At 34.5% G+C, this 25,299-nt stretch overlaps 1 protein-coding gene and 1 pseudogene across 2 annotated transcripts; one reads left to right on the top strand and one right to left on the bottom strand.

Annotated features, from left to right (window-relative positions):
• The first annotated feature begins 640 nt into the window (after positions 1-640).
• Positions 641-12,097, top strand: LOC132613660 (serine/threonine-protein phosphatase 2A 65 kDa regulatory subunit A beta isoform-like). 2 transcript variants are annotated; one of them, XM_060327784.1, is made up of 14 exons: positions 641-809; positions 2,469-2,883; positions 3,160-3,406; positions 3,615-3,727; positions 5,404-5,483; positions 6,350-6,491; positions 6,584-6,664; positions 7,843-7,947; positions 8,570-8,752; positions 9,077-9,169; positions 10,007-10,112; positions 11,275-11,308; positions 11,392-11,458; positions 11,620-12,097. In XM_060327784.1, exons 2-14 carry the CDS (start codon positions 2,491-2,493, stop codon positions 11,737-11,739), a joined length of 1,764 nt encoding a protein of 587 aa, XP_060183767.1. In that variant the 5' UTR covers positions 641-809; positions 2,469-2,490; the 3' UTR covers positions 11,740-12,097. The 2 variants fall into 2 exon arrangements, with proteins under 2 accessions (XP_060183767.1, XP_060183768.1); XM_060327785.1 differs by lacking the exon at positions 641-809 and adding an exon at positions 2,244-2,394.
• Positions 12,098-13,013: 916 nt separating this feature from the next.
• On the bottom strand, positions 13,014-19,860 carry LOC132614648 (putative late blight resistance protein homolog R1A-3; annotated as a pseudogene).
• Positions 19,861-25,299: the final 5,439 nt, after the last annotated feature.

The following is a 25,299-nucleotide window of genomic DNA, read 5'->3' as shown; positions in this document are numbered from 1 at the left end:
TAAAAATACAGTTTACTACTAGAGAAATAAAATATAGTTTGGTGCATATGTGCATAAAATCTAATTTTTATATTTGAACATGATTTATTTTTTGATCATGATTAAGTCAAAAAAAATTCAAAATAAAAATGTATTATCTCATATTAGATGAAAAAAGTAATAGTTATATAATTTTACTTTTTTTCATAGGTTTATTTGTCTTGTGATGAATTCAAATCCAAGATAAAAAAATTCAAACATAGTATTAAAAACGTGAATGAAATGTTGCTCGGATTACCAGTCATGCAGGAGTACTATTAACAAATATATGAGCGCCACAAAAGGATATTTTTGGAATATTGTTGCAAGATTACCATTTAAAAAAGTTTGAATACAAAAAATTAAAAATAAGGGAGGTGAGCGTAATATCTTAAATTATAGGGGAAGTAAGTATTATAAGCTTAAATGTGAGGGGTCTTTGAAATTATCCATTATTAATAAACAAAATAAAATTTTACGTGACATAACATACCAACTAAAAGAAAAAAATAGTAATAATTAGGTGATATTCTAATTCTAAAAAAAATAAAAAGTGATATTTATAGACAAATCTGTTTTAGAAATTCACTCCATACTAGACTCTTTTAAATCACTCCCAAACATAAGAGACCATATTTTTTTTTTTTTTGGTCATTTTCTCCTTTTATTTCATTGAGAAATAACAGTAATTTACACTAGGTTCATTTCAATAGAAAAAAATATTCCTCTATCTTGAATTGGAGGAAGATCAAGGCCGTAGAATCTCTGGTAACCGGCGACACACATTTCCGGTAATCCTCTCTTTTACCTCAAGTTAATCAATCTTTTTACGTCGGTTTAAAAAAAACTTAAAGAATGTAACATGACTTAGTAATTTTTCTTGCAATATAATGATCACGTAGTTGATTTGTTTAGCATTAGGGTATTTGTTTTGTTTTGAATCTCTGATTTTAGTTTCTTCTTTTGTTTTACTTTTAACCAAAAGATCTTGAAGTTTTGATATTGTTGCCCTTTTTTAGCAGTAAAAGGTTTAAGGATGTGTTTGGTACGGAGGACAACATTTTCTTACAGTTTTCTCATGTTTGGTTAGTCGAAGTATTTTGGGAAACATTTTTTCTTAAAGAATGAGGAAAATGACTTCCATAATGGAAGTAGGGAAAACAAGTTTCACAAGTGACACTAGAAAATAGTGATTTGCTATGTTACATATAAATATTTTTGGGATAGTTTTTTTTTTTTTTTGGCTGGCTTACAAGACACTAGAAAATAAGAAAGAAACCGCTTGTTTTCCAAGAAAACATTTTCCTTCGTTCCAAACACATCGTAAATTTGTACTATCCGAAATTGCTCAATTTAACCTCCGTTTATGCTTCGGGTCCTCTCATACCCTAGCCGTAAGCAAATATATCATATTTGCCCGGCTATTAACGGAGCTCAAAAAGAGTGAACTCCATGTTTCGAAATATCTCGAGGGAAAAGGTCTAAATATACCCTATTACTTTTGACCTAAGTTGCTCGGACTCGGGTGCGGGTGTCCGATACGGGTGCGGATCTAGATGTCGGATCCTTCATGATCTAAATTTTAAGATTCGGGGATACGGATCCAGTTATGGATACAGGTGCGGGGATTCGGCTAAAAAAATCCAAATATCTAAAAATAGAGTTATAAAATCTAAATTATGGAATATTATGTGGAAAACTTGAGGAAAACATATTGATCATGAGGAGAATCCCCGAAGGAGATAATAGGAAACAGAGTGACATAGAAATTTTTATATACAAGGTATTCCATTTTATTCAATTTCACCTTAGCTTTAGTTTTGATTAAAGAAATCATTGCATCTGTCCATAATTTCTACGTCGATTTTGGTCAAAGTATCCAAAATCAGTTGACCAGATCGGGTACGGATCCCACACCTACACCCACACCCACACCCGTGTCGTGTCGACACGGGTGCGGCACCGTAAGTGAAGAGTCCGAGTAACACCCGTGTCGTGTCGACACGGGTGCGGCACCGAAAGTGAAGAGTCCGAGTAACATAGCTTTTGACAATGATTTATAAATATCCACTGTTGTTCTTTAGGTTGGATCTCTGTTAGGGGTCGAGGGAAAAAATGAGACTTTTTCCTAATGGTAGGGGTTAGATTAGATTAAAGTATGACCGAGGGTAGAGTTGCTCAATTTCGGATAGTACTGGGTCAAATTTGACCCTTTTCCCTTTTAGTAATTATGGTGGTGTGTGGACCAGCTTTCTTTCCTTTTTTGCATTGTGTTTATCTTTTCGTTCCAGCTGGGGGATGAAGAAGGGTTCTTGCTTAGATTGAGTTATGAATTCTCAGTAGTCAAGACAGCGTATGGTCGTAATGAAAAAGCTGGTCAAATTTCTCTCCTTTTCTGTTGATTCAATTTGCTTTTTGTAGTTCTTAATCATCTATCTTTGCAATTGCAGCTGTAAGGAAAGCACAATACACATGGCAATGATTGATGAGCCATTGTACCCAATAGCTGTGCTAATAGATGAGCTGAAGAATGACGACATTCAATTGCGGTTGAATTCTTTTAGGAGGTTATCTACTATTGCACGAGCACTCGGTGAGGAAAGAACCAGGAGGGAGTTGATCCCATTTTTGAGCGAAAACAATGACGACGACGATGAGGTGCTACTTACCATGGCAGAAGAGTTGGGTGTTTTTATTCCTGATGTTGGAGGAGTGGAGCACGCTCATGTGTTAATCCCACCTCTGGAAACCCTTTGCACTGTAGAGGAGACCTCTGTGAGGGACAAAGCTGTGGAGTCATTGTGTAGAATTGGATCCCAGATGAGGGAGAGTGATTTGCTTGATTGGTTTGTCCCTCTTGTGAAGGTTTGCCCCACACTTTTGTTGTTTATTTTAACTCCCATCACTTGTTGTAAGGAATGCTATTATTCATGAGATAAACTTCCAAAGAGCATTTAGTTGCAAGTATTTTAGTGTCTTGCAATTTGGAAATTTATAGTAACATGTAAACTCAGAGTATTGAGCGTCAAAACTTCATTTGTATCCTGACATATTTTGTCATGGCCAATCACAAAATACAGTATTTGATTTGGTCTTTTTCATTTTGTTTCTATATCTTCTTTTTGTCCCCACAATCATTAGAGGCTGGCCCGTGGTGAGTGGTTCACGGCTAGAGTTTCTGCTTGTGGACTGTTTCACATTGCTTACCCAAGTGCCCCTGAGATGTTAAAGACAGAGCTCCTGTCCATATATAGCCAGTTGTGTCAAGATGACATGCCTATGGTGAGAAGGTCAGCTGCGACCAACTTGGGGAAGTTTGCTGCTACTATCGAACCAGCTTACCTCAAGACTGACATCATGACAATATTTGAGGATCTTACACAGGATGGTAATATTTTAACTTAAAGTTGCCCCTTATGATTGTAACTATTTAGTCTAGTCATTCACAGTTCATGACATGTAAGGATCAACTTCTTCTGGCAGCCCGCTACTTGTAGCAGTAAATGGCCCTTCAGCTCTTCCAATTAATTGTCTATAGGATGTGTTGTAGAACCGATTTGAGTGTTTGTGGTTACTCTACTGTGTCTTGATTTCAGATCAAGATTCTGTACGCTTACTAGCAGTTGAGGGCTGTGCTGCACTAGGCAAGTTGCTGGAGCCCCAGGATTGTGTTGCACATATTCTTCCTGTCATTGTCAACTTCTCTCAGGTTAGATTATGTTTGAAATCATGCTACTTGGGCACTCACAGATTCTTTAAATCCTTCATCTGTTCAGATTCGTGCATTCATTTGTAGTTTTAGGATCAACTCCTGCATATAGTCGGTTACTTTTTTAATTGTTTGAAGAGCTGTTGGAGTGATGTTAGCAACTTATTTTATTGCTTTTTTTTTCCTTATCTGTATTTCTCATCATCTCTTTAAGTCTATTTTGTGGTTTGCTACCTAATAGTATAGTTCTGATGGATTTTAGAATGTCCATATCGTTGTGATCTTGTAATTTAAGATATTACACTTTGAGGTTAAATCATAACCACTTTCTCAGAGAAGCTGCAGGAAATAGGGAGTTTTTGAGCTCGACTGTCTAAGTTATGATAAGGGTCATTGCTTGCTGTTTGAGAAATCTATACTATAGTTTACACAAATCTAGCAAAGTAGTGGAATGTAAAAGAAAGACGAATCAGTGGCTGAAGACTCCCGATACGATGCGGTCCTTATGCAAGATCTTAATGGTTGGAATGACCCTTAGGAAGTTCAAAAAGTTACCTCCGGAATTAATTCTAAATATTTGCCAAAACTAGAGTGAAGTTGTTTCAAAATTAGTTTCTTATATTGATAGAGTGATATGATTGATTGTTGGTTTAGTCATACTCATTATATGCTTTTGCTAGTGTCTTTTTATAAGTCCAAATGCTTTTACTAGTTTTATACAATACAGAAAGCATGACATAATGAAGCTTGTAAAAATGTGATGTTGGAAAACTGAGATTCACTTGCCAATGGTCGATAGTGAAAATAGGAACAATTTGTACCATAACTAGTGGATGGATTAGTTGGGGAATTAATGGGACTTAGTATTAGTGCTGGATTCTTGTGGCAGGTAGGCAGGACTGAAATTGAGGAAGAGCAGGACAGAGCAAGCATCATTTTGGGAGTATAACATGCGGATGAAATATAACAATAAGAGAATAAGAAAAGGTGGAATAGTATGAAAGTACGCTAAATGTGTCGCTAGTAGATACAATATTTAAGAACAATCCACAATGGGAACATCCGAAAGCTGCACTGTAAGCTTTCTTTATCTCCTATTCGGATTAGTAAATGTAAACATCTCTTACTTGGCTGGAAAAGGTTGTTCAAATGGTCAATTTAATTTCCACTTTCCAGAAACTAATATTGTCCGGTCACCCAAAATTGTAGGTACACCACAATGAAAATCTGATCAGTGATCTCTAGCAGAATAACTAGGTTCAGTTAGGACTTCTTATTTAAGTTTATTACTTCATTATTATTGATCAGGGAACCTGGTTTACCCTTGTACTTTTGTCCTGGCTTATATCGAATCACAGCTTGTTTACACAAAACTTTCTGCTTATATTTATTTGTCGGACTTCCAATTGATTGCTTTTAGCACCTCAATATATATGTGTGTGTGTGTTTGCATACAATATATATATGATGATTTCTATTGTATTTGGCTGATCTTCTGTTATCCTTTAAACCTTAGTTGTTGTGTCTGCTCATACGGTCATGCCTTATAGTATGTTATCTTTTTCCTGATAGATTGTTTGTGCTTTGCTTCTCAAAGGGGAGAATTATGTACCTAGTTTCTTTTAAATGGGTTTCTTTTTCAACTTAACCATGAGTTTGTTTCTCAAAATGGCCAGGATAAGTCTTGGCGTGTACGATATGTGGTCGCAAACCAGTTGTATGAGCTCTGTGAAGCTGTAGGACCTGAGCCCACCAGGTACTCAACTCATATATCTTACTTTGTGAAATCTACTCTTATGGCATTTGTCTAATTTTTATTGTGCTGCTTTTCTTTCATTTGTAATGATATATCTTTCTGCTTTTCTTTCATTTGTAATGATATATCTTACTTTGTGAAATCTACTCTTATGGCATCTGTTTAATTTTATTGTGCTGTTTTTCTTTCATTTGTAATGATATTATCGGCATACAAGCCAAAACTTCTAATGATATGTTATTGTCTTTTAATTTTTAGCTTTATGTGATTCTTGATGATTTTTGTAAGCAAAATCATAATGTATCAACATGCACCAAGATCTCTCTTAAACATATTTTATGTGGTTGGGTTTACCAAATACTTGTTTACTCTCACATATCTGTTGTACATGTAAAATTAGCTCATTAAAATTATCTCCATCTCATAGGTGCGTTATGTGTAAACTAAGTCATATTCTAAGACCTATACGAATTCTTGCTTTACCCAGTATTGTGTCCCATGTTATATTGTCCACGCTCCAGATGTCCAGTCCTAGGCGTATTAAGGGTACCACATTGGCTGAGGGAATGATCTGATGTGTCGTTTATGGTCTTGGGCAACTCTCACCTCATGACTCATGAGCTTTCTTTTGAGGTTCGACTCATTACCATTTTCTCAACAATCATGATAGGTGGCGTGGTTGATGTCAAATTTTTCAGTTTTTTTTTTTTTTTTTGAAATTCACGTGGTTGATGTCAAATTAGTAAAGGATTCTCTGTTGCTAAGTGTCCATGCGTGTGTTTCTCTGCCAATGACTGTTAGCTTGCTTACCATCTGGAGAAGTTTTTTGCTGTGTGATATCTGATTGTTGGGGATCATGGCTTAAGGACGGACTTGGTTCCTGCTTATGTGCGTTTGCTGCGGGATAATGAAGCTGAGGTGCGTATAGCAGCTGCAGGGAAAGTCACCAAATTCAGTCGGATTCTTAATCCTGAGCTTGCTATACAGCACATTCTTCCCTGTGTGAAGGTAAATACATCCTTGTTTACCTGTTCAAGAGCTTTTAGTTACAGCTTTCTTTCCAACTGTTCCTAATGTAATTGAGTTTTTAAATGTTATAGGAATTGTCATCAGACTCTTCGCAGCATGTTAGATCTGCTTTGGCTTCGGTTATAATGGGGATGGCTCCTGTCTTGGGAAAGGTGATGGAACTTTTTCTCGATTCATGTTGTAGATTCCAGATGAGAAAATATTAATCATGTATTTATGTATGCTACATATGGTAATATATGCAGCATTTTCAACTCGTAGAATTTACCGTGATACTTGTTGGATTTATTGCACCGGAGACTTTTTCATTATCTGCAATATGTTACTGCTTTAGGTGACAGCATTTGCATTTAAGTTAACTTTTAGAAGCTTTCTACTGCTCTTGCTAAAATAACTACATTTGGACCTTTTAGAAAAATCTACATTTTGGAGGAAAAAATAGACCAGTATGACTTGATGAGATCTAAGTAGGTTCTGCTCATTATTGATATGATGCAATTTATGCATTCATCTTTTATTTTTTCTTATAGCCTGTTTGGCCAGACTCTTGAGAAACTAAAGAGTGATTCTTTTGAGATGCTTATCTTGGAGATTTATGGTGTCTAATCGAGTTTCTGGGAAAAAGCTCTTTCGAATAGTAGCAGAAGCTGCTTTTCTGCTATCGGGAAGAAGCTGAAAAAATTAGCTTCTCCTTAGAAGCAGAAGCTGTTTTTAATATTTTCATTACTAAAAGGACTAAAATACTTGCTAAAAATTTATATTTACCACACTATTATCAATGATTTAATACCACATCTACGACCAAAGTCTCTCTCTCTCTCTTTCAAGTCTCTCTATTTTGTGATTTATATTTCTTATTATTGAATTAAACGAAGTTGACAAGTTAATTAACGTCCCGTATGATACATATTTTAATTCACTTATATTGAGATAATATTAATTTAAAGTTACATGTTCTCGACACTCAAAGCATTTTGTCCCAGCGTACACTGCTTCTCTAATTCTAACAAAAGCCCCTTTTAAATGATGTCACTGAACACAAACACGGTAATCTCCCAAGTGCTTTTTCTATAAGACTATAACTCCATTTGACAAATGTCACTTATCAAAATTAGCAGATTTAAAGAGCTTGGCAAATAAACTATTAGTGTAGGCAATGTGCCTTTTATACTTTTTGGCTTTCGAGTTGGTAACTTGTTCTGCCTTAGCATAATATAACATGTGCCGTCAAAAGAGATTTTTGTGTTTGGTTCTTTCCCAGTTTGTCTGCCTCTCCTTTTGATCTTTGCCGATGAAATTATAAAAAAATCATTCTCAACATTTCATGCAGGAAGCAACCATTGAACATCTTCTTCCAATTTTTCTTTCCCTTCTAAAGGATGAATTTCCCGATGTGCGCCTCAACATCATTAGCAAACTTGATCAAGTCAATCAGGTTGGTTATATGTTCAAGCCTTGTTCTTGCTAGCTCCTTCTGATTCATGCTTTCCGTTTGTTATTAGTGTTCTTTATGACTGATAATCTCCCAGATAAAGAAGGAAATTGAAGTTCAATAAAGTCAGTCAAGTCAACCTAGGATAGTGTGATGCCCCTTTACCTTCTTATTCCTTTTTTTTTATTTTTTTTTATTTTTTATGATCCCACATTTCTAGGATATAGATATTAAGATGCATTCTTATCTTTATTACCGAGACGGGTTGCGAAAGACCATACTGGTACAACAGTTACCAATTTAAAAAAAAAAAAAAAGAGACCATACTGGTACAAACTGATGCGTGCTTGGGAAACTTGAATGAATAGCAAGTGCTCCTCCCCATATTTGTTTCCTAATTATTTGTCTTGTTCAGATGTTTTTATATCAATTTTTAATTTTTCTTTTTGACTTACCATTCTACTTTTACTTGCATGACATGTCATGGTTCTCTTTATGTTTTTCTTAATGAAGGGTATATTCATTAATCATGACTCTTTTTATGTTTAGTCATTCTATCTATTGGTTCATTGCAATTATCTTGCAGCTTTCTTCAGGACTAAATCTAGTTGCTCCAATTTTACAGGTGATTGGAATTGATTTATTATCCCAATCTCTGTTGCCAGCTATTGTTGAGCTGGCAGAGGATAGGCATTGGCGAGTTCGTCTGGCTATAATAGAATACATACCTCTGTTGGCCAGTCAGTTGGGTGTAGGATTTTTTGATGATAAGCTTGGCACCCTTTGCATGCATTGGTTACAGGACAAGGTTGGTATGTGGTTAAGCTAGTGAGTAGATATGGAACCTTTTTTTTTCTTTTTTTCTTTTTTCGTTTAGTAACACAAATGTTGGCTATGTAACCTAGAAAATGAGAAGCATAAAAACTTTGCTCTTGTTACGTGAGTGCATCTCTTTCACTCTCTGTCATTGTCAGTGGAAGAGAGTAGGCATATTTCTTCTTTTGAATTGAAACCAACTGTAATTTCTGTATTACTGACTTATTATCTTCTCTGCCATTGTTGATACACGTCAAAGAGAATTGCTTATATTGAGCATTCGGTTCTTCCTTATTGGTTTGCTTATGTGGTTCAGGTTTGTTCAATCAGAGACGCTGCAGCTAATAACTTAAAGCGCCTTGCAGAAGAATTTGGTCCAGAGTGGGCAATGCAGCATATAGTTCCTCAGGTTTGTCTGATGATTTCAAAGCTGAAGTGCTGGTTATCTTGCAAATTTCCAAATAAAAGTCTCGGGAGAAATTGTTTTGCTGTTGATATATGAATATTAGGCAGAATGGTAGGGAGGGTTGAGTTGGTTTCTGTTTTGACAATCATTCTTGGAGTATCCCCCAAGGGTTGATTTCTCATTTGATAATCATTCCAATTCCTCCCAAAAGTAAAAGGCAGAAGAAAAAGAAAAATTAAATTTGTCAGGTTTAAGGGTTAATACTAGATTTTGTGGATTCTTGAGACAGAAGAATTTGGTCCAGAGTGGGCAATGCAGCATATAGTTCCTCAGGTTTGTCTGATGATTTCAAAGCTGAAGTGCTGGTTATCTTGCAAATTTCCAAATAAAAGTCTCGGGAGAAATTGTTTTGCTGTTGATATATGAATATTAGCCAGAATGGTAGGGAGGGTTGAGTTGGTTTCTGTATTGACAGTCATTCTTGGAGTATCCCCCAAGGGATGATTTCTCATTTGATAATCATTCCAATTCCTCCCAAAAGTAAAAGGCAGGAGAAAAATTAAAATTAAAATTGTCAGGTTTAAGGGTTAATCCTGGATTTTGTGGATTCTTGAGACAGAAGTAATAATTCATCATGGCCAACCTTAGTTTCAGAGACTCGATTTGACCATGTTTGATATCAGCTTGTTTTCTGTTTCTCATTGGTTAATACATGGCCATTTGTTTGCAGTTTCTGGATATGATTAGTATTTTGCATTATTCATACTCTTGGTTTGACCATGTCTGATATCAAGCTTGTTTTCTGTTTCTCCCTTGTTTAAACATGTCATCTCTTCGCAGGTCTTGGATGTGATTAATAGTTCACATTATTTGTACCGGATGACAATACTTAGAGCAATTTCTTTACTTGCACCTGTGATGGGTTCTGAGATAACATGTTCTAAGTGAGAAAAGGACCAAAATCATCCATTATGTTTGGGTTTGGATCAAAATCATACATATTCTTTCACATAGAGCACTAATAGTACATTATGTTTGCATAAGTGGTGCACTTTTAGTCAAACTCCCAAATAAATTTAACAGAAAAGAACAAAAATACCCCTGAACTTTTAGAAAAGGTATAAAAATACCCTTTATTCATCTATTTTGCTAAAACTACCCCTCAATTCAACTTTTTGGCTCATTTATTCCCCTTGACTAACGGACAACACTATTTTAAAAAATAAAAAAATAAATTGCACATGACATTTTATTACTGAAAAATTAATTTATTCTTTTAAAAAGAAATCTGAAAAATCGTTATTTGTAGAATAAGGAAAAATAATTTTTCAACATCCGTTTCTTTAAAAAACAAATGTAGTAAGCCTTTTATATATATATATAAAAAAAAAACAGAATTGGATTTTCATTAAAACATGTGGAATTTTTTTAAGTTTGGAAAACATTTTTTTAACGGGTGGAAACCCCATTTTTTTTTAGAAAATTCAATTTTTAAATCTGAAAAACTGATTGTTTTTTTAAGTAAAATGTGCAAAACTAATACTCCATAATTTTCTTCTAGATTTAAAAAAAGATAGTTTTCTGTTTTTTTTTTTTTTACACAGTTTTTCCATAAAAAAAATAATTTTTTCAGATTTTTATAAAAATCCAATTTTTCACATTTTGAAAAGAAAAAAAATTAGTGTTGTCCGTTAGTTAAGGTTTTACTCGTTAAAATTTTTTTTTTCAAATTTAAAAAAATTCCAAGGTTTCAGATTTCTTTTTAAAAGAATAAATCAATTTTTCAGTAATAAAATGTCATGTACAATTTATTTTTATTTAAAAAAAAAATTATCGTTGTCCGTTAGTCAATGGGAATAAATGAGCCAAAAAGTTGAATTGAGGGGTAGTTTTAGCAAAATAGATGAATAAAAGGTATTTTTATACCTTTTCTAAAAGTTCAGGGGCATTTTTGTTCTTTTCCGTTAAATTTATTTGGGAGTTTGACTAAAAGTGCACCACTTATGCAAACATAATGTACTATTAGTGCTCCATGTGAAAGAATATGTATGATTTTGATTCAAACTCAAACATAATGGATGATTTTGGTCCTTTTCTCTGTTCTAAGTTGCTGCCAGTGGTTATTACGGCCTCAAAGGACAGGTGTTTTTGCTCTTCCATTTTTGTTGAAGTCATTATATGCATCAGTTCGTAGAACTAATGGTCCAATTCCATTTCTTCCGCAGAGTGCCCAACATCAAATTTAATGTTGCAAAGGTGTTGCAGTCCCTTATCCCCATCGTTGACCAATCAGTGAGAACTCCAATCTACCTTTTGTTTTGGATTATGTGTACTTGGTTTAGTTGAAATAAAGATTGAGCTTACCTACGTTGTTTGTTCGTTGAAGACAGTTTTAACTTGCATATCTTCCCTATACCTTTGTGCTGCAGTTTTAAGCCTCTTTTAATTGCCAGGTAGGGGAGAAAACGATTCGCCCTAGTTTAGTGGAGCTAGCTGAGGACCCTGACGTCGATGTTCGTTTTTATGCGAATCAAGCACTTCATTCGATTGATAATGTCATGGTGTCAAGTTAGAGATATTTCCAGAAATCTGTCGTCAAATCCTCTTTGGTAGTCTGGGATTATGCCCTCACACCAGGAAACAAGAAGGGAAGGCAGAAAGTGAAATGCATCTGTTTGAGATTTGGGAGTCAACTTTTACTAACCTTAGGATGTGTCAATCTGAAATGCTTCTGACAGTAACTCAAGTCTTTATGTGTAAATTGGCTGCTAGACTGACTAATTAGTATCTTTGTCTTAGACCATTTAGTTGGCCCAAGTGTCATGACCATTCTGTTTTATGATCATTGTCCGGTGTAGATGAGGTTCTTATTGGACTTGATTACAATCTAAGGTTACCAGTTATTATTATAATGGAAGTTTGAAAACCATCTGTTTTTGGTGTGGGTGGTTGGGTGGTTTACTCAGGTGTACACTTAACTTTTGGTTGAGTTTTGCAGGCAAATTCTGCCTTGCGAAATTCATACTCTGCTTTGCGTTTTTTTTTTTTTTTTTAATTTTTGACTGAGCGAGGGTTCGAACCCGGAACCAGTGGCGGAGCTAGGTAGGCTCTAGGGGTTCATCCGATCCCCTCGGCGAAAAATTATAGTGTATATATAAGATTAAAATTATTTTTTTATGTATATACAGTAGATGTTGAACCCCCTTGGCTTCTTTGTGTGTTTACTTCTTCATATTTTTGAACCCCTTAAGTGAAAATTCTGGCTCCACCACTGTCTAGAACCCATGAATTTTTAGGCGAAGGACAAAAATTAAAGGTCATCCCCTAATAAGGCAATCGGACAAAAATTAAAGGTCATCCCCTAATAAGGCAATCGTGCAAATTGCTCTTAACTGGTTTTAGCCACAAATGTAAGCCAACCAACGATATTAATTACTTTCTCTAAATCACTAAATACAATGATATTTACTTGCTCTGGTATAATAAAAATCTAAAATTTACCTGCTCAAGTGAAAGAGATGCATCCCAATTTAGTTGTAGCCCAGTGCTATACATTTAAGGAAGATAACTTTCCCTGAGAAAACTTATTGATTTTCCTATCAGTAGTACTCATGAGTACGCGATGATGCTGGTGAAGATTCATCTCTCGTTCAAATCAGTTATCTTACATTGAACTAGTGCATTTTCATTCTTGTTTCTGTTTCCCACTTTCAAAAGGAGCATTTTAGATTGCTGGTTATACGGATATTTACTAGAAAATGGGAAGTTATAATGCAGTATTGTCTGAACAGTATGGATTCATAATATGAACTTGAAACCTTCCATTTAAAAAATAATTGACTAGAACTCATCTGAAAGCTAAGATACCAAGTTAATAAGACTTACAACAGCATGCTTGTTGGGAGCAACGTGTCTTTTAACAAAAACAATGATAGATGAAAGCAACACTTTACAAGAATGAAACAAAGCAAATACAACCATAACATAATAGGAAAGATGCAAACAGCCTCACAACCGAGAAAACAAAAACATTCCACATTTAGGGAACTTGAAATGCAATAGACCTAGCCTTATTTCAAAATCACAATACTCCAGCAATTTGTTGATTACCCCTGACTTCCAGCAAACTCAATGTGCAAATTCTGTCCTGCAGAAAGGAGGAAAATTAGTAAATGAATAACGGTAACAAAGAGAGGAAAACTGTAGTAAATAGGTTTCAAAGAAACTATAATAAATCATCCACAAGAATCCATATAGTATAGCACAACAAACGTCAATTATGGTAGAAATAAACAGATAGTATTTTTCTATTCCAAATCATGGTCGAGCCATCGTACGCGTAAGAGCAGACTGCAATTAACAATGCAAGGAAAGAATTGGTTAGTTATGGAATTTCATAGATTGCTATATGAGACAGATGCAGTCATGAATAATGTATGCCAGCAGGACAATTAGTGAAGACTATAATATAAATTTAATCATTTCAATGCAAATGAATTCGACTGACCTTTCAACTTCACTGTGTGCGCTTGGAATCAGTTTCAGGAGGGAATATCGTGAGCTTGAATTTCGGTTTCTTGCTTTCTATTTCTTTTGCAGATTTGACTGCGGTTTTGCTTGTGTTGTCCAGTTTCATCTCTTGAAAGTTAGGTATATCAGCCAACCCGGGTGGCAGAGCCTTCAGTTTATCACAGGAGATAAGAACAAGGTGCCGAAGTATTGGATAGTGAAGATTCGATGCCTCCCAATATTCTAATTCTGACCTTTCAATCCACAAGACCTGCAGCGCGCTAAAACCTCCTTTCTCCGGCTCCCAAGACACACCCATGATTGCATTTTCTTTCAACTTTAGCACCTCCAGGGATTCCAACTGTGCCAATCTATTCGCATCGCTCCAAGAAAACCTTGTGTTTGCCAAAGTTAACTTCTTCACTGTACGTACAAGGCTGGAGAATGCTGCAGGAAGGTGAACTGCTTTATTCATGTAATGAACATCATTCAACAGTTTCAAATGTTCCAGGCACTTTAGCTCTTCAAGATTGTTGATTCCACCCTTCTCAGCATCAAGAAAAGCTGCCATTTGCCCTCGGATGCTCAATTTTTTGAGATGACAAGCCTTTGCTAGCACATCTTTCTTGCAACTTTCTGGTGCAACCATAGAAAGAGTTTGTAGACAAGAAGTTTTACCTGTCGTGGTAGCGGGGGGTGGCAATTTTGCAGGTATATTAGTGTGGAAATGCCTTAATTGTAACAAGTTCCATATGTCGGCTTTTACATCAAGGGTAGACTCTGAGGTACTCGTATTGAATACAAGAGTTTGTAAGTTCCAAAATTTACCAAAGGACGGAGGAAGGGACTTGAAGTCACCTGATATGGCAACATACCTCAAATGAAATAGCTTGCTAAAATCCCTGGAGAAACTAAATTTGAGGGATTCAACGTCCAAGACCCTCATAAGTGGAAACGATTTGTGGACGAGTTTGATGTCACTAGCAGACAGCTCGATTTGTTTTTGTTCTGAAGAAAAACAATAGAAAGATCTAACATGTTCTGCAAGAGGTCTATCAAGGAGAAACTCATTCAAAATAAAGGGTTGAATGCACAATCGACGATAAGTATCTTGATCCTGAATGGACGGAATAGCTTTATCAGACGTTAGACGTATTTCCTGGAAAAGCCATTTGTTACTAGCCTCTGTTCTGCAGAACTCATGCATCATGTCGTGAAGACGACATGTTTTTATTTGACCATCAGACTTCTTTTGCACCAATATCACTAAATTCCTATTGACAAGATCATTCAAATAAAACTCAGCTATCTCCTCAAGAGTGTACGTGTGCTGGGGCTTTATTAGCCCCTCCGCTATCCACAAACGAATCAATTTCCAAGAAGGGATATCGAAGCCTCGAGGGAAGACACTAGAATACAAGAAACATGTCTGCATTTCTTGGGGCAAACGATCGTAACTCATCCCCACAAATTTCAAGCAGCTCTTAGGATCATCCTTATTTATCAGATGCTCCACCACATTTCTCTCAACTCTTTGCCAATCATTTCTGTTGGGGCGACCTCTTAATGCTCCGGCAATCACCACTACAGCAAGTGGTACTCCACTACATTTTCCGGCAATACTTGTTCCAGGTCCTACTAAATCAACAGGACAACTTTCCTTGCCGAAAACCCTCTTTACCAGCAACTCAAAACTTTCTCCTTTAGTCAAAAATTTCAGGTCGTGAGGATCTTCATTGGCATATTTAGCCACATTTCCTTCACGAGTTGTCATCATGATACGGTGGCCTTTCTTGTTTTCTGGGAAAACTCTCTTTACAGCATCAATGACATCCTCTGCCCACACATCGTCTAAAACAATAAGGCATCTACCTCCTTTATTCATAAAACCACTTATCTTATTGGCTAATTTGTCCACATCCTCACCTTGATGTTCTTCGATGCGTTTCGTGAAGAATTTGAGAATATTAAGGAAAATGTCCTTTATATTATAAGTTTGCCCCACGAAAACCCAAATGACGCTGAAAAATTCATATGAAAGTCGAGAATCATTGTAGATTTTTCTTGCCAGTGTAGTTTTTCCAAGTCCGGGCATACCCACCACTGGGATAGTATCTAGATCCTCTGATCCTTCAACAAGTCGCTTGATCACGATGTTTGCTTCCTCATCAAACCCCACTACTTCAGCATCTTCCAAAGAAGGACCCTTTTTAAGATAATAAAACGGAAGATCATCAGAAAACAGAGTGACATAGGAAAATAACAAAAATCTAAGTCCTTTAGTAAATATTTTGTCATATCTTATTCGCAGTCTGCCAACTTAATTATGTTCTATTTTGCTGCAAGGTTTTTTCCATTTGGGGTGTCCTTGCTGCAAGGGATTCGGGAAAAGCTCAAATATGCCGCTCAAATATGACACTACCTTAACGAAATGACTCACATATGACACTCATTAAAAGGGGTGAGGGGTGGAGGCCGGTAAGTAATGAAGGCTTTAGATAATGCCACGTGGCAAAATGTAGTCGTAGTAGAGCTCCATTAGTTATTAGTGGCATGAATGGACCAAATGTGTCAAGGCGGTCACATTTTTATGCCCAACTATTAAAGAGTGACATGAATATATCATTTCTGATAGTTCGATGACATATTTGAGCCTTTTTCTCTACTACTACTAATACTATTACAGTATATTACAGCAAGTACCTCCATAATATGGCTCTGTTATGGATACACAACATATATTTCAAAGTAATAAATTTAGCCCCCTTTTATATAAGAAGAGCATATCCTTTGGAAATAACTTACGAAAATAATTGCGTGTAGTTTTCAAATACTACACAAAAAGTTAATGAAGAGGAAAAACAAAATTCTTCAAGTAGCAAAAGCAATTCAAATATAATATTGAAATGTATTATATACAAGTTCAAAAGTAATGTTTCAGGAACTGCTTAAATGTTGCATTATTCAGATACCTGGAACGATTTATATACTATACGTCTTAATTGATCTTAAAGTCCTAAACATTAGGACCTCCTATATTGTCAAATAAGAAAAGGTTTTAAAAAAGTATTTAATTGATTTTAATGTTTTAAATATTGGAAAGATACTTAAATAGGAGTAACAATTTTGTCAAGTGTAAATACTTTTATAATTTTAATAGGTAAATATCTTGATCAACATTTCTCTTTAAGGCTTCGTGCCTTTATAATTGTATGTGTACATAATATCAAGTACGCATCTTCCAAAACTCAAAAAGAATGAGCACAAATTATTTTAAGACATATCAAATGCTGGTAAAAATATTTACATAAAATTGTATGATATTTAGCCCCCGTTTGGCCATAAAAATTATTCACTTTATTCCGATTTTTTTTTCACTTTTTTCCGGAATCAGCGTTTGGCCATGAAAATTCCGAATACAACTTAAAGTTGTATTCCGGAATACCAAAAACACAAAAAACTTATTTTTCAAAAAATTTTCACTTGTTTCACTTTTTTACAACTACATTTCACCAAAAATTACAATTTCAACAATTATGGCGAAACACAACTCCAACTCCAACTCCAAATTTAAAAAAAAAAGTGATTTTTTTTTTGGTATTTATGAACAAACGGGGCCTTAGTATATAAGAATTTCTTATATTTATTTCAATATTCCTTTTGATTATTCACTTAATTTTAATTTAATTTACTTAGTTGTAGAATAACTTGATTAACATATATAATTAAGTTAGTTCTTTTTTGTAGTAATCGTATTCATATTTAATTGGATGATGATGAATCTAATTGTGTCTTCCTTCTTCAAATAAAACTATATTCATATTTACTTCACTCTTATTCTCTTTTGTCTTTATAGATGAACGAATTTTGATTGACATAATTATAATTTAAAATTCATTTACAATATAAATTTAAAATTCATTTACAATATAAATAGATAATCTTTACGAATTTATTATAAAATATATCTTCATTTTTATTGATTATTTTTGTTTCATCTACATTGAAATATGTTTATAAGGTTATGACTCTCTGTTGTTTTCATTTGTATAAATAAATATTAGATTATAGAGTTTACATTATTATTAATAGAATTAAATTGTCTTATTTTGTTCATTTTATTTCACTATAGGACTTCATTTACTTATATACTAAATTAGTATTTCTTACTTTCTTTTTTCATCTAAAAGATAGTATTTTTTTTTTTTTTGTATAGATAAATTTTGTCACATAGATTTTAGAGAATAAGAATATCATGATTTTAAAGAAGTGAACAAAAATGATAGGGTTCATAATGTAATGGTAGATTAGGCATTTTAAAAAATCAATTAACATATGGGGGTGAATGTCTATTTTTCAAAAATCAATTAACATATTTGACGAGTTGTGATTTTTACCATTTAAAAAAAAAAAAAATTGAGATACCAAAAGGAGCTGTAACATGGTGTTTTAGTTGATTGTTAATGTACGAAGATTAGGATTCGATTCGTTATGACCTCGACTTTTTTAACAAACGATGCTAAAAAATTTAAGACACATACATCTAAGCTAGTGCTCGACCATCGTGATTAAGCGAATGATATGTTTGACCCGCGTTTAGATTAAAAAAATTACACAATAACACAGCCTAGTATAAATTTATATTTCCATATTCTCTCCGTCCCGACCCAATTATACGTGTTTGACTGTGCATATAATTTAAGAAAGAAAAAAAGACTTTTAAAATTTGTGATCTAAAATAAGTTATAAATCGTCTCACTAAAGGCAAAATAACATTTTAACATTAATTGTTACCCCCTGTCTTCCAATTTATGTGACTCTTTTCACTTTTCGAGATCTGAACTTTCTTAATTGTGACGGTACATTGTACATAGAATCTTTTAGTTTTCCAAACTAAGATTTATACATTTGGAAACTATAAAAATTATTATAAGCTACAATAATTAAAAATATCTAAAAGGCATATGAAAAAATTGAAATAAGAAAATAATTCGAACACAGTCACATAAATTGAAACGGAGAAGTACTAAATATAGAAAATTATCGTTCCTTTGACCAACAAGGGAAGATAGTGTCACATAATTTGGGACCAGGGAAGTATTTTTTTATTTTTGCATAATATATACTCTCTTCGTCCCAATTTATATGACACCCTTTTCTTTTTATCCAGTTAAAAAAATAACATCTTTCTATATTTAACAATAATTTACTCGCTCTGTCCCAATTTATGTTGCACAATTCAAATTTTAAGGGGCAAACAATTTAATTTGACCTTGGATTCAGGCATGAAAGTCTTAAATTTTTCGAAATAAAATTTACATATTTAAAAACTAAGTAAAAATAACTATAGGTCACAATAATTAACAATTCAAAATATTTAAAAAAAACATGAAAAAATTATATCAAAGAAAGATTTGTTTGAAACTCGAAATTCGAAAGGTGTCACAAAAATTAGATGGAGGGAGTAACTCTAAAATTCCCAATCTACCCTTCATTGAAATGATTTCTAGCACAAAAATTTGCTTGACTTGTTTAGACCTCAACATTCAAAAGCCTTTTTTTTTCTTCTTAAACTTTGCACTCACTCAAAAACCCTCGTGTAAATTGAGACAGATGGATTAGTACTACTTTTCAAGTGGCATATATACCTGAGCTACCTCGTGGGCACCTCTTTCAGGATGCTGAAGAACAGGGCTGGCTTGAAGAGCTTGATTGCTAATACGAAGTTCCTTGATTTGTCCATTGATGCCTTTAATCTCAGCTGCAAGACTCCTAACAGTAGCCAAATGTTTCAAATGAAACAACTTCTAAAATGCACCTTTGTCTTGGTGAAGTTTTGCCTGAACCACAAACTTGTCAATTGCATCCTCAGCTCTATGCACCGTTTTTTGAATATCCTCAACTAACACTTTCCACTGTTTGCTGTCACTGTGGGATTTTGCTGCATCATCTAAAAAGGCTTTTAGGTGTTGAACTGCTTTCAGCAGATTTTCTAGCTCTCCCTTTGCACTTCCAATTAGTTTCACATTTTCATTTATTAACTGTGACAGGTTTTTCGCTAGGAAATTCACTACTGCATCTGCCATGTCTTTTTCTTTCTTGGTTAGTAAATGCTAGAGTTTATTCTCAAAGAGGAATATAGTTTGTTTTTCAGCTTGTAGCGATGAGATCACTTTACCATGACAGTATATAAAGAGCGTAATATACGGAAAACATACCTTTTTTTTTAAGTTGACCGATTTGTTTAAGAAGTCTTTCTTTACTCTTATTTTTAATGCACCCACCGACAATTTAATAATCCCTCTGTTCCAATAGTATGTCTCAAAAAAATAATATCTTTCTATATTTAAAAATAATTTAATTTGAAAATTTTTCTTTTTACCCTAATGAAATGATTTACAGCCACACAAATATCTATGGATTATTCTAGATCACAAGTTTCAAAAGTATTGATTTTTTTTTAATTCCGTACTTAATCAAACTATATCACATAAATTGAGATGGAGGGAGTATTGGAATTTTTTCCTTTTTACCCTAATGAAATGATTTACAGCCACACAAATATCTATGGATTATTCTAGATCACAAGTTTCAAAAGTATTGATTTTTTTTAATTCCGTACTTAATCAAACTATATCACATAAATTGAGATGGAGGGAGTAACTCTAATGCCAGTTGTTTGCCATTAAAAGTATTTGCAAGTGGATATTACTCTTTCAGTTTCAATTTATGTGAACCTATTTTCTTTTTAATCCGTGCCCTCTTTCCTAATTTGGAAACAAATTCACTTCATGAAATGATTTACAGCCACACAAATATTCAAGACTTATTTTGAACCATAAGTTTCAAAAGTCTTCACTTTTTCTTAAATGTCGTGCCCAATCAAATGGATTCACATAAATTGAAACAGAGAAGTATATATTAGCGTGAGGATTGTGGCCTTTGATGTTAAGGTAGTTTCTTTGCAATTTCGACATTTTTTCCTCTAGACTTATGTCTTGTTTTTATTTGTTCACCCATACTACAAGAGTCTTGAGAAATTTGCAATTATGATGTTTACTTACCGCTAGCTAGTACTGGGATCTGGCAAGCTGCTATTCACATTGCGAGTTCGACCATAATAGTAATAACAAACTGCTACATGCAATATTTTAGTAATTTATAGCGAGGATAAAGACTTGAGAACGTGGAGGACTAGGTCAACTTTGTGATCATCATGGATTAAAGTTGAAAAACAGTATTCGGAAGTAAACAGAGGGCAATTCACACGAATGCTCCTGGGGTGGTATTTAAATTTTGCCCCTCAAATCACTGGTTTTTTATTTTTTCCATTCGACACTTTAAGTAATAAAAAAAAGGCAGAAAATACCCTTGACATCGGATTTTTTTTTTTGGCCTAATCTTATCTATGACCTAGTTTCGCAACGCATAAGTTTATACAACATTTGCCTTGTCCGCCGTAAGTTCTGTAGGAATTAAATTTTCCGGCATAAGTTGTGTAGTACCGAGCGAATTAGTTACTACACAACTTATGCTGTATAATTTAATTCCTACAAAACTTATGCCGGATAATTTAATTCCTACAGAATTTATGCCGGATAATTTAATTCCTACAGAACTTATGCCGGACAAGGCAAAGGTTCTCTAAACTTATGCCTTGCGAAATTTTGTTTTTCTGTAAGAAAACAACTAATTCTTCGACTCTGGTGGGAATCAAATCCAGAATCTCCGGTAATGTAGACCAACGGATAAGGGTGCTTTGGCCCACAAATTTTCATTAAATGAAAAGCGGGGACAAAAATTAAAGACCCGCGATTTGAGGGGTAAAAATTAAAAAGCAATTTGTATGAAGGGAAATCCGCAAAAAAAAAAAAAAGTTGTGTTTGGACTATTATGACTTATTTATCTCTTTAATCGCGATACACACCTAATGAGATTACCCTCCCTTAGCGGAACCCTTACCGATCAAACCATTCAAGAGAAGCACAATCCGTAGAAAATTCACATCATAAATAATAATGTTAATTATCTTACTTGAGTGAAGTCTAAATATTCGATTCCAGAGCCCAATGGCGGAGCTATAGTATCCCAAGGGTGGTCTGATAAAAGAAACGTGAGATTTTCATAACTGTTTTCTATGCTTATTCAATAATACCATAGGAATATTTATACCTATACAACTGCAGGGTTATACAATCAGTAATTAAGTCCTATTCTAAGAAAGGATATGTTTTGTGATAACTATACAATTATAGTATTGACTAACACGGTCAAGCAAACAATCTTAGCTGGAAATTTATAAGGAATATATATAATGCTTTGAACACCCTTGGTATCAATGGGCAAGGTAGCCTAGTGGTAAAGTGTGTGCAGAAAGGGTCAAGAGCACTAGATCGAGTCTCAGTGTTTGTAGCGTTTTGGGCCTACTCCTATTTTTGAAAGAAACGACAAACAATAGGCACGCTTTCTCACTTTCTATCTCTCACTCACACACCCTCAAATCAATGGGAATTCCGAGGAAATGGGCTGGGGGAGCAAAAGAGCATCGGTATCTATGATTGAAAAAGTGAAGGTCAACTTTTTTTTTTTAAATGACTGGAGGAAGCAAAGACTATGTAGCTAGGGGTGGCGGGAGGGTATTCACTCAAATCTCCTCGGTAAAAAATTACACTTCGTATATAAGATAATTTTTTTATTATTATTTTGAATCTCCCTGAACACAAGATTAGAGGCTGACTCAGTCATTAAGGAGATTCTTTATTCACTTTGAGATTTCAAGTTCAAATCTCAGGCACTACATTTTTATTTCTCGAATCCCCTTAGTTAAATTCCTGAATCCGCACCCTATGTAGCCATGGATGTTTGTGTTGTTTGAAGTTGAAAACTTGAAATAGTTTGTAGAGGTCTCTACCGGTGTTAATGTGTATATAACATGTTGTATACAGTGATTTACAATGTGAATTCGTCCGAGACATCCCTTTTTCTTCTTCTTTTCATTCAAGAGGCAGATTTCAAGTTTATTTTTCTTCCCTGTTGTTCTTTTTTTTTTTTTTTTGGGGGGGTGGGGGGTGGGGGTGGGGGTGGTGTTTTTGTGTGGGGATTGGAATATCATCTTTTGTTGTGATAGAATGATTGTTACATGATGTTTTTGCAGTGGTGATGCGGCAACTGATGTGTGAAAATAAGAAAAATGGGTGTTGGATGTGTGATACAGTGATATACACGATATACAACGTGACATACATTGTCAGAGAATGTGCCAGAAGTAATTATGTGTGTGAAATATAGTGATAAACACGATATACAATGTGATATACAGTGTTGGAATGTGTCGTAAATGGAGCTTTCTGGCAACCAAGGCCCACCTAAAAGATCTTATGGGAATTTTATGCCTTATTGAGTGGTCGTTGGAGAAGAGATTTCGGGTGGGGTTCAAAAAAAAAAAAAAGTGAAGAAAAAGAAAGACGGTTATAGTAGTTACCTGTTGCCAACATCTTTAGGCGATATATATTATCTTATGTGTTCAAACCAGTAAATAACCAGAAAGAGATGAAACAGAAATTTATGAGGCCACAAATTTTTTGTATGTCCTGTTTGTTAAATGTGCGGCCATGCGTTTGGGTCTGAACATGTGCAAAAATGACTGTTAAGGAACCAAAAATAGGATGACAATTTTACTATATAACCCTTTGAATATAATAAATGCAATGTTTTGGGACATGCATTGTTAAGGGATTATAGTAAATAATAAGAATAAATTAGGACCTAACACCTACGTGTTAAATTCTATCTTGATTTTCTAAACAAAACAAGTAAAAATAAATATATATTATTAGTATAAAAGATAAGTAAATATGGACGGAGGAGAGTACATAACTGTCAACATCCCTCTGATTAGATATTTTTTTGGGATCGAGACTTGTATTCTAAAATTTTATTTCGAAACTTTTTCAGTATTATTTTAAATTATTTTAGAACCAAATCCAAATGCAACCTAATTGGGGTAAGCATTACTCAAGTCAAGCACACTGAATGCACCCAAGCCAGCGTTTAAAATATGTTATAACAAATCCGTCCATGTGATCTGCCTGGTAGCAGTGGCGGAGTCTCAGTGTTTGTAGCGTTTTGGGCCTACTCCTATTTTTGAAAGAAACGACAAACAATAGGCACGCTTTCTCACTTTCTATCTCTCACTCACACACCCTCAAATCAATGGGAATTCCGAGGAAATGGGCTGGGGGAGCAAAAGAGCATCGGTATCTATGATTGAAAAAGTGAAGGTCAACTTTTTTTTTTTAAATGACTGGAGGAAGCAAAGACTATGTAGCTAGGGGTGGCGGGAGGGTATTCACTCAAATCTCCTCGGTAAAAAATTACACTTCGTATATAAGATAATTTTTTTATTATTATTTTGAATCTCCCTGAACACAAGATTAGAGGCTGACTCAGTCATTAAGGAGATTCTTTATTCACTTTGAGATTTCAAGTTCAAATCTCAGGCACTACATTTTTATTTCTCGAATCCCCTTAGTTAAATTCCTGAATCCGCACCCTATGTAGCCATGGATGTTTGTGTTGTTTGAAGTTGAAAACTTGAAATAGTTTGTAGAGGTCTCTACCGGTGTTAATGTGTATATAACATGTTGTATACAGTGATTTACAATGTGAATTCGTCCGAGACATCCCTTTTTCTTCTTCTTTTCATTCAAGAGGCAGATTTCAAGTTTATTTTTCTTCCCTGTTGTTCTTTTTTTTTTTTTTTTGGGGGGGTGGGGGGTGGGGGTGGGGGTGGTGTTTTTGTGTGGGGATTGGAATATCATCTTTTGTTGTGATAGAATGATTGTTACATGATGTTTTTGCAGTGGTGATGCGGCAACTGATGTGTGAAAATAAGAAAAATGGGTGTTGGATGTGTGATACAGTGATATACACGATATACAACGTGACATACATTGTCAGAGAATGTGCCAGAAGTAATTATGTGTGTGAAATATAGTGATAAACACGATATACAATGTGATATACAGTGTTGGAATGTGTCGTAAATGGAGCTTTCTGGCAACCAAGGCCCACCTAAAAGATCTTATGGGAATTTTATGCCTTATTGAGTGGTCGTTGGAGAAGAGATTTCGGGTGGGGTTCAAAAAAAAAAAAAAGTGAAGAAAAAGAAAGACGGTTATAGTAGTTACCTGTTGCCAACATCTTTAGGCGATATATATTATCTTATGTGTTCAAACCAGTAAATAACCAGAAAGAGATGAAACAGAAATTTATGAGCCCACAAATTTTTTGTATGTCCTGTTTGTTAAATGTGCGGCCATGCGTTTGGGTCTGAACATGTGCAAAAATGACTGTTAAGGAACCAAAAATAGGATGACAATTTTACTATATAACCCTTTGAATATAATAAATGCAATGTTTTGGGACATGCATTGTTAAGGGATTATAGTAAATAATAAGAATAAATTAGGACCTAACACCTACGTGTTAAATTCTATCTTGATTTTCTAAACAAAACAAGTAAAAATAAATATATATTATTAGTATAAAAGATAAGTAAATATGGACGGAGGAGAGTACATAACTGTCAACATCCCTCTGATTAGATATTTTTTTGGGATCGA

The sequence above is a fragment of the Lycium barbarum genome, chromosome 10, assembly GCF_019175385.1.
Source record: "Lycium barbarum isolate Lr01 chromosome 10, ASM1917538v2, whole genome shotgun sequence".
Lineage (NCBI taxonomy): Eukaryota > Viridiplantae > Streptophyta > Magnoliopsida > Solanales > Solanaceae > Lycium > Lycium barbarum.
Note: the sequence above shows the minus strand (reverse complement) of the source record. Positions and strands in the feature narration are given on the sequence as shown.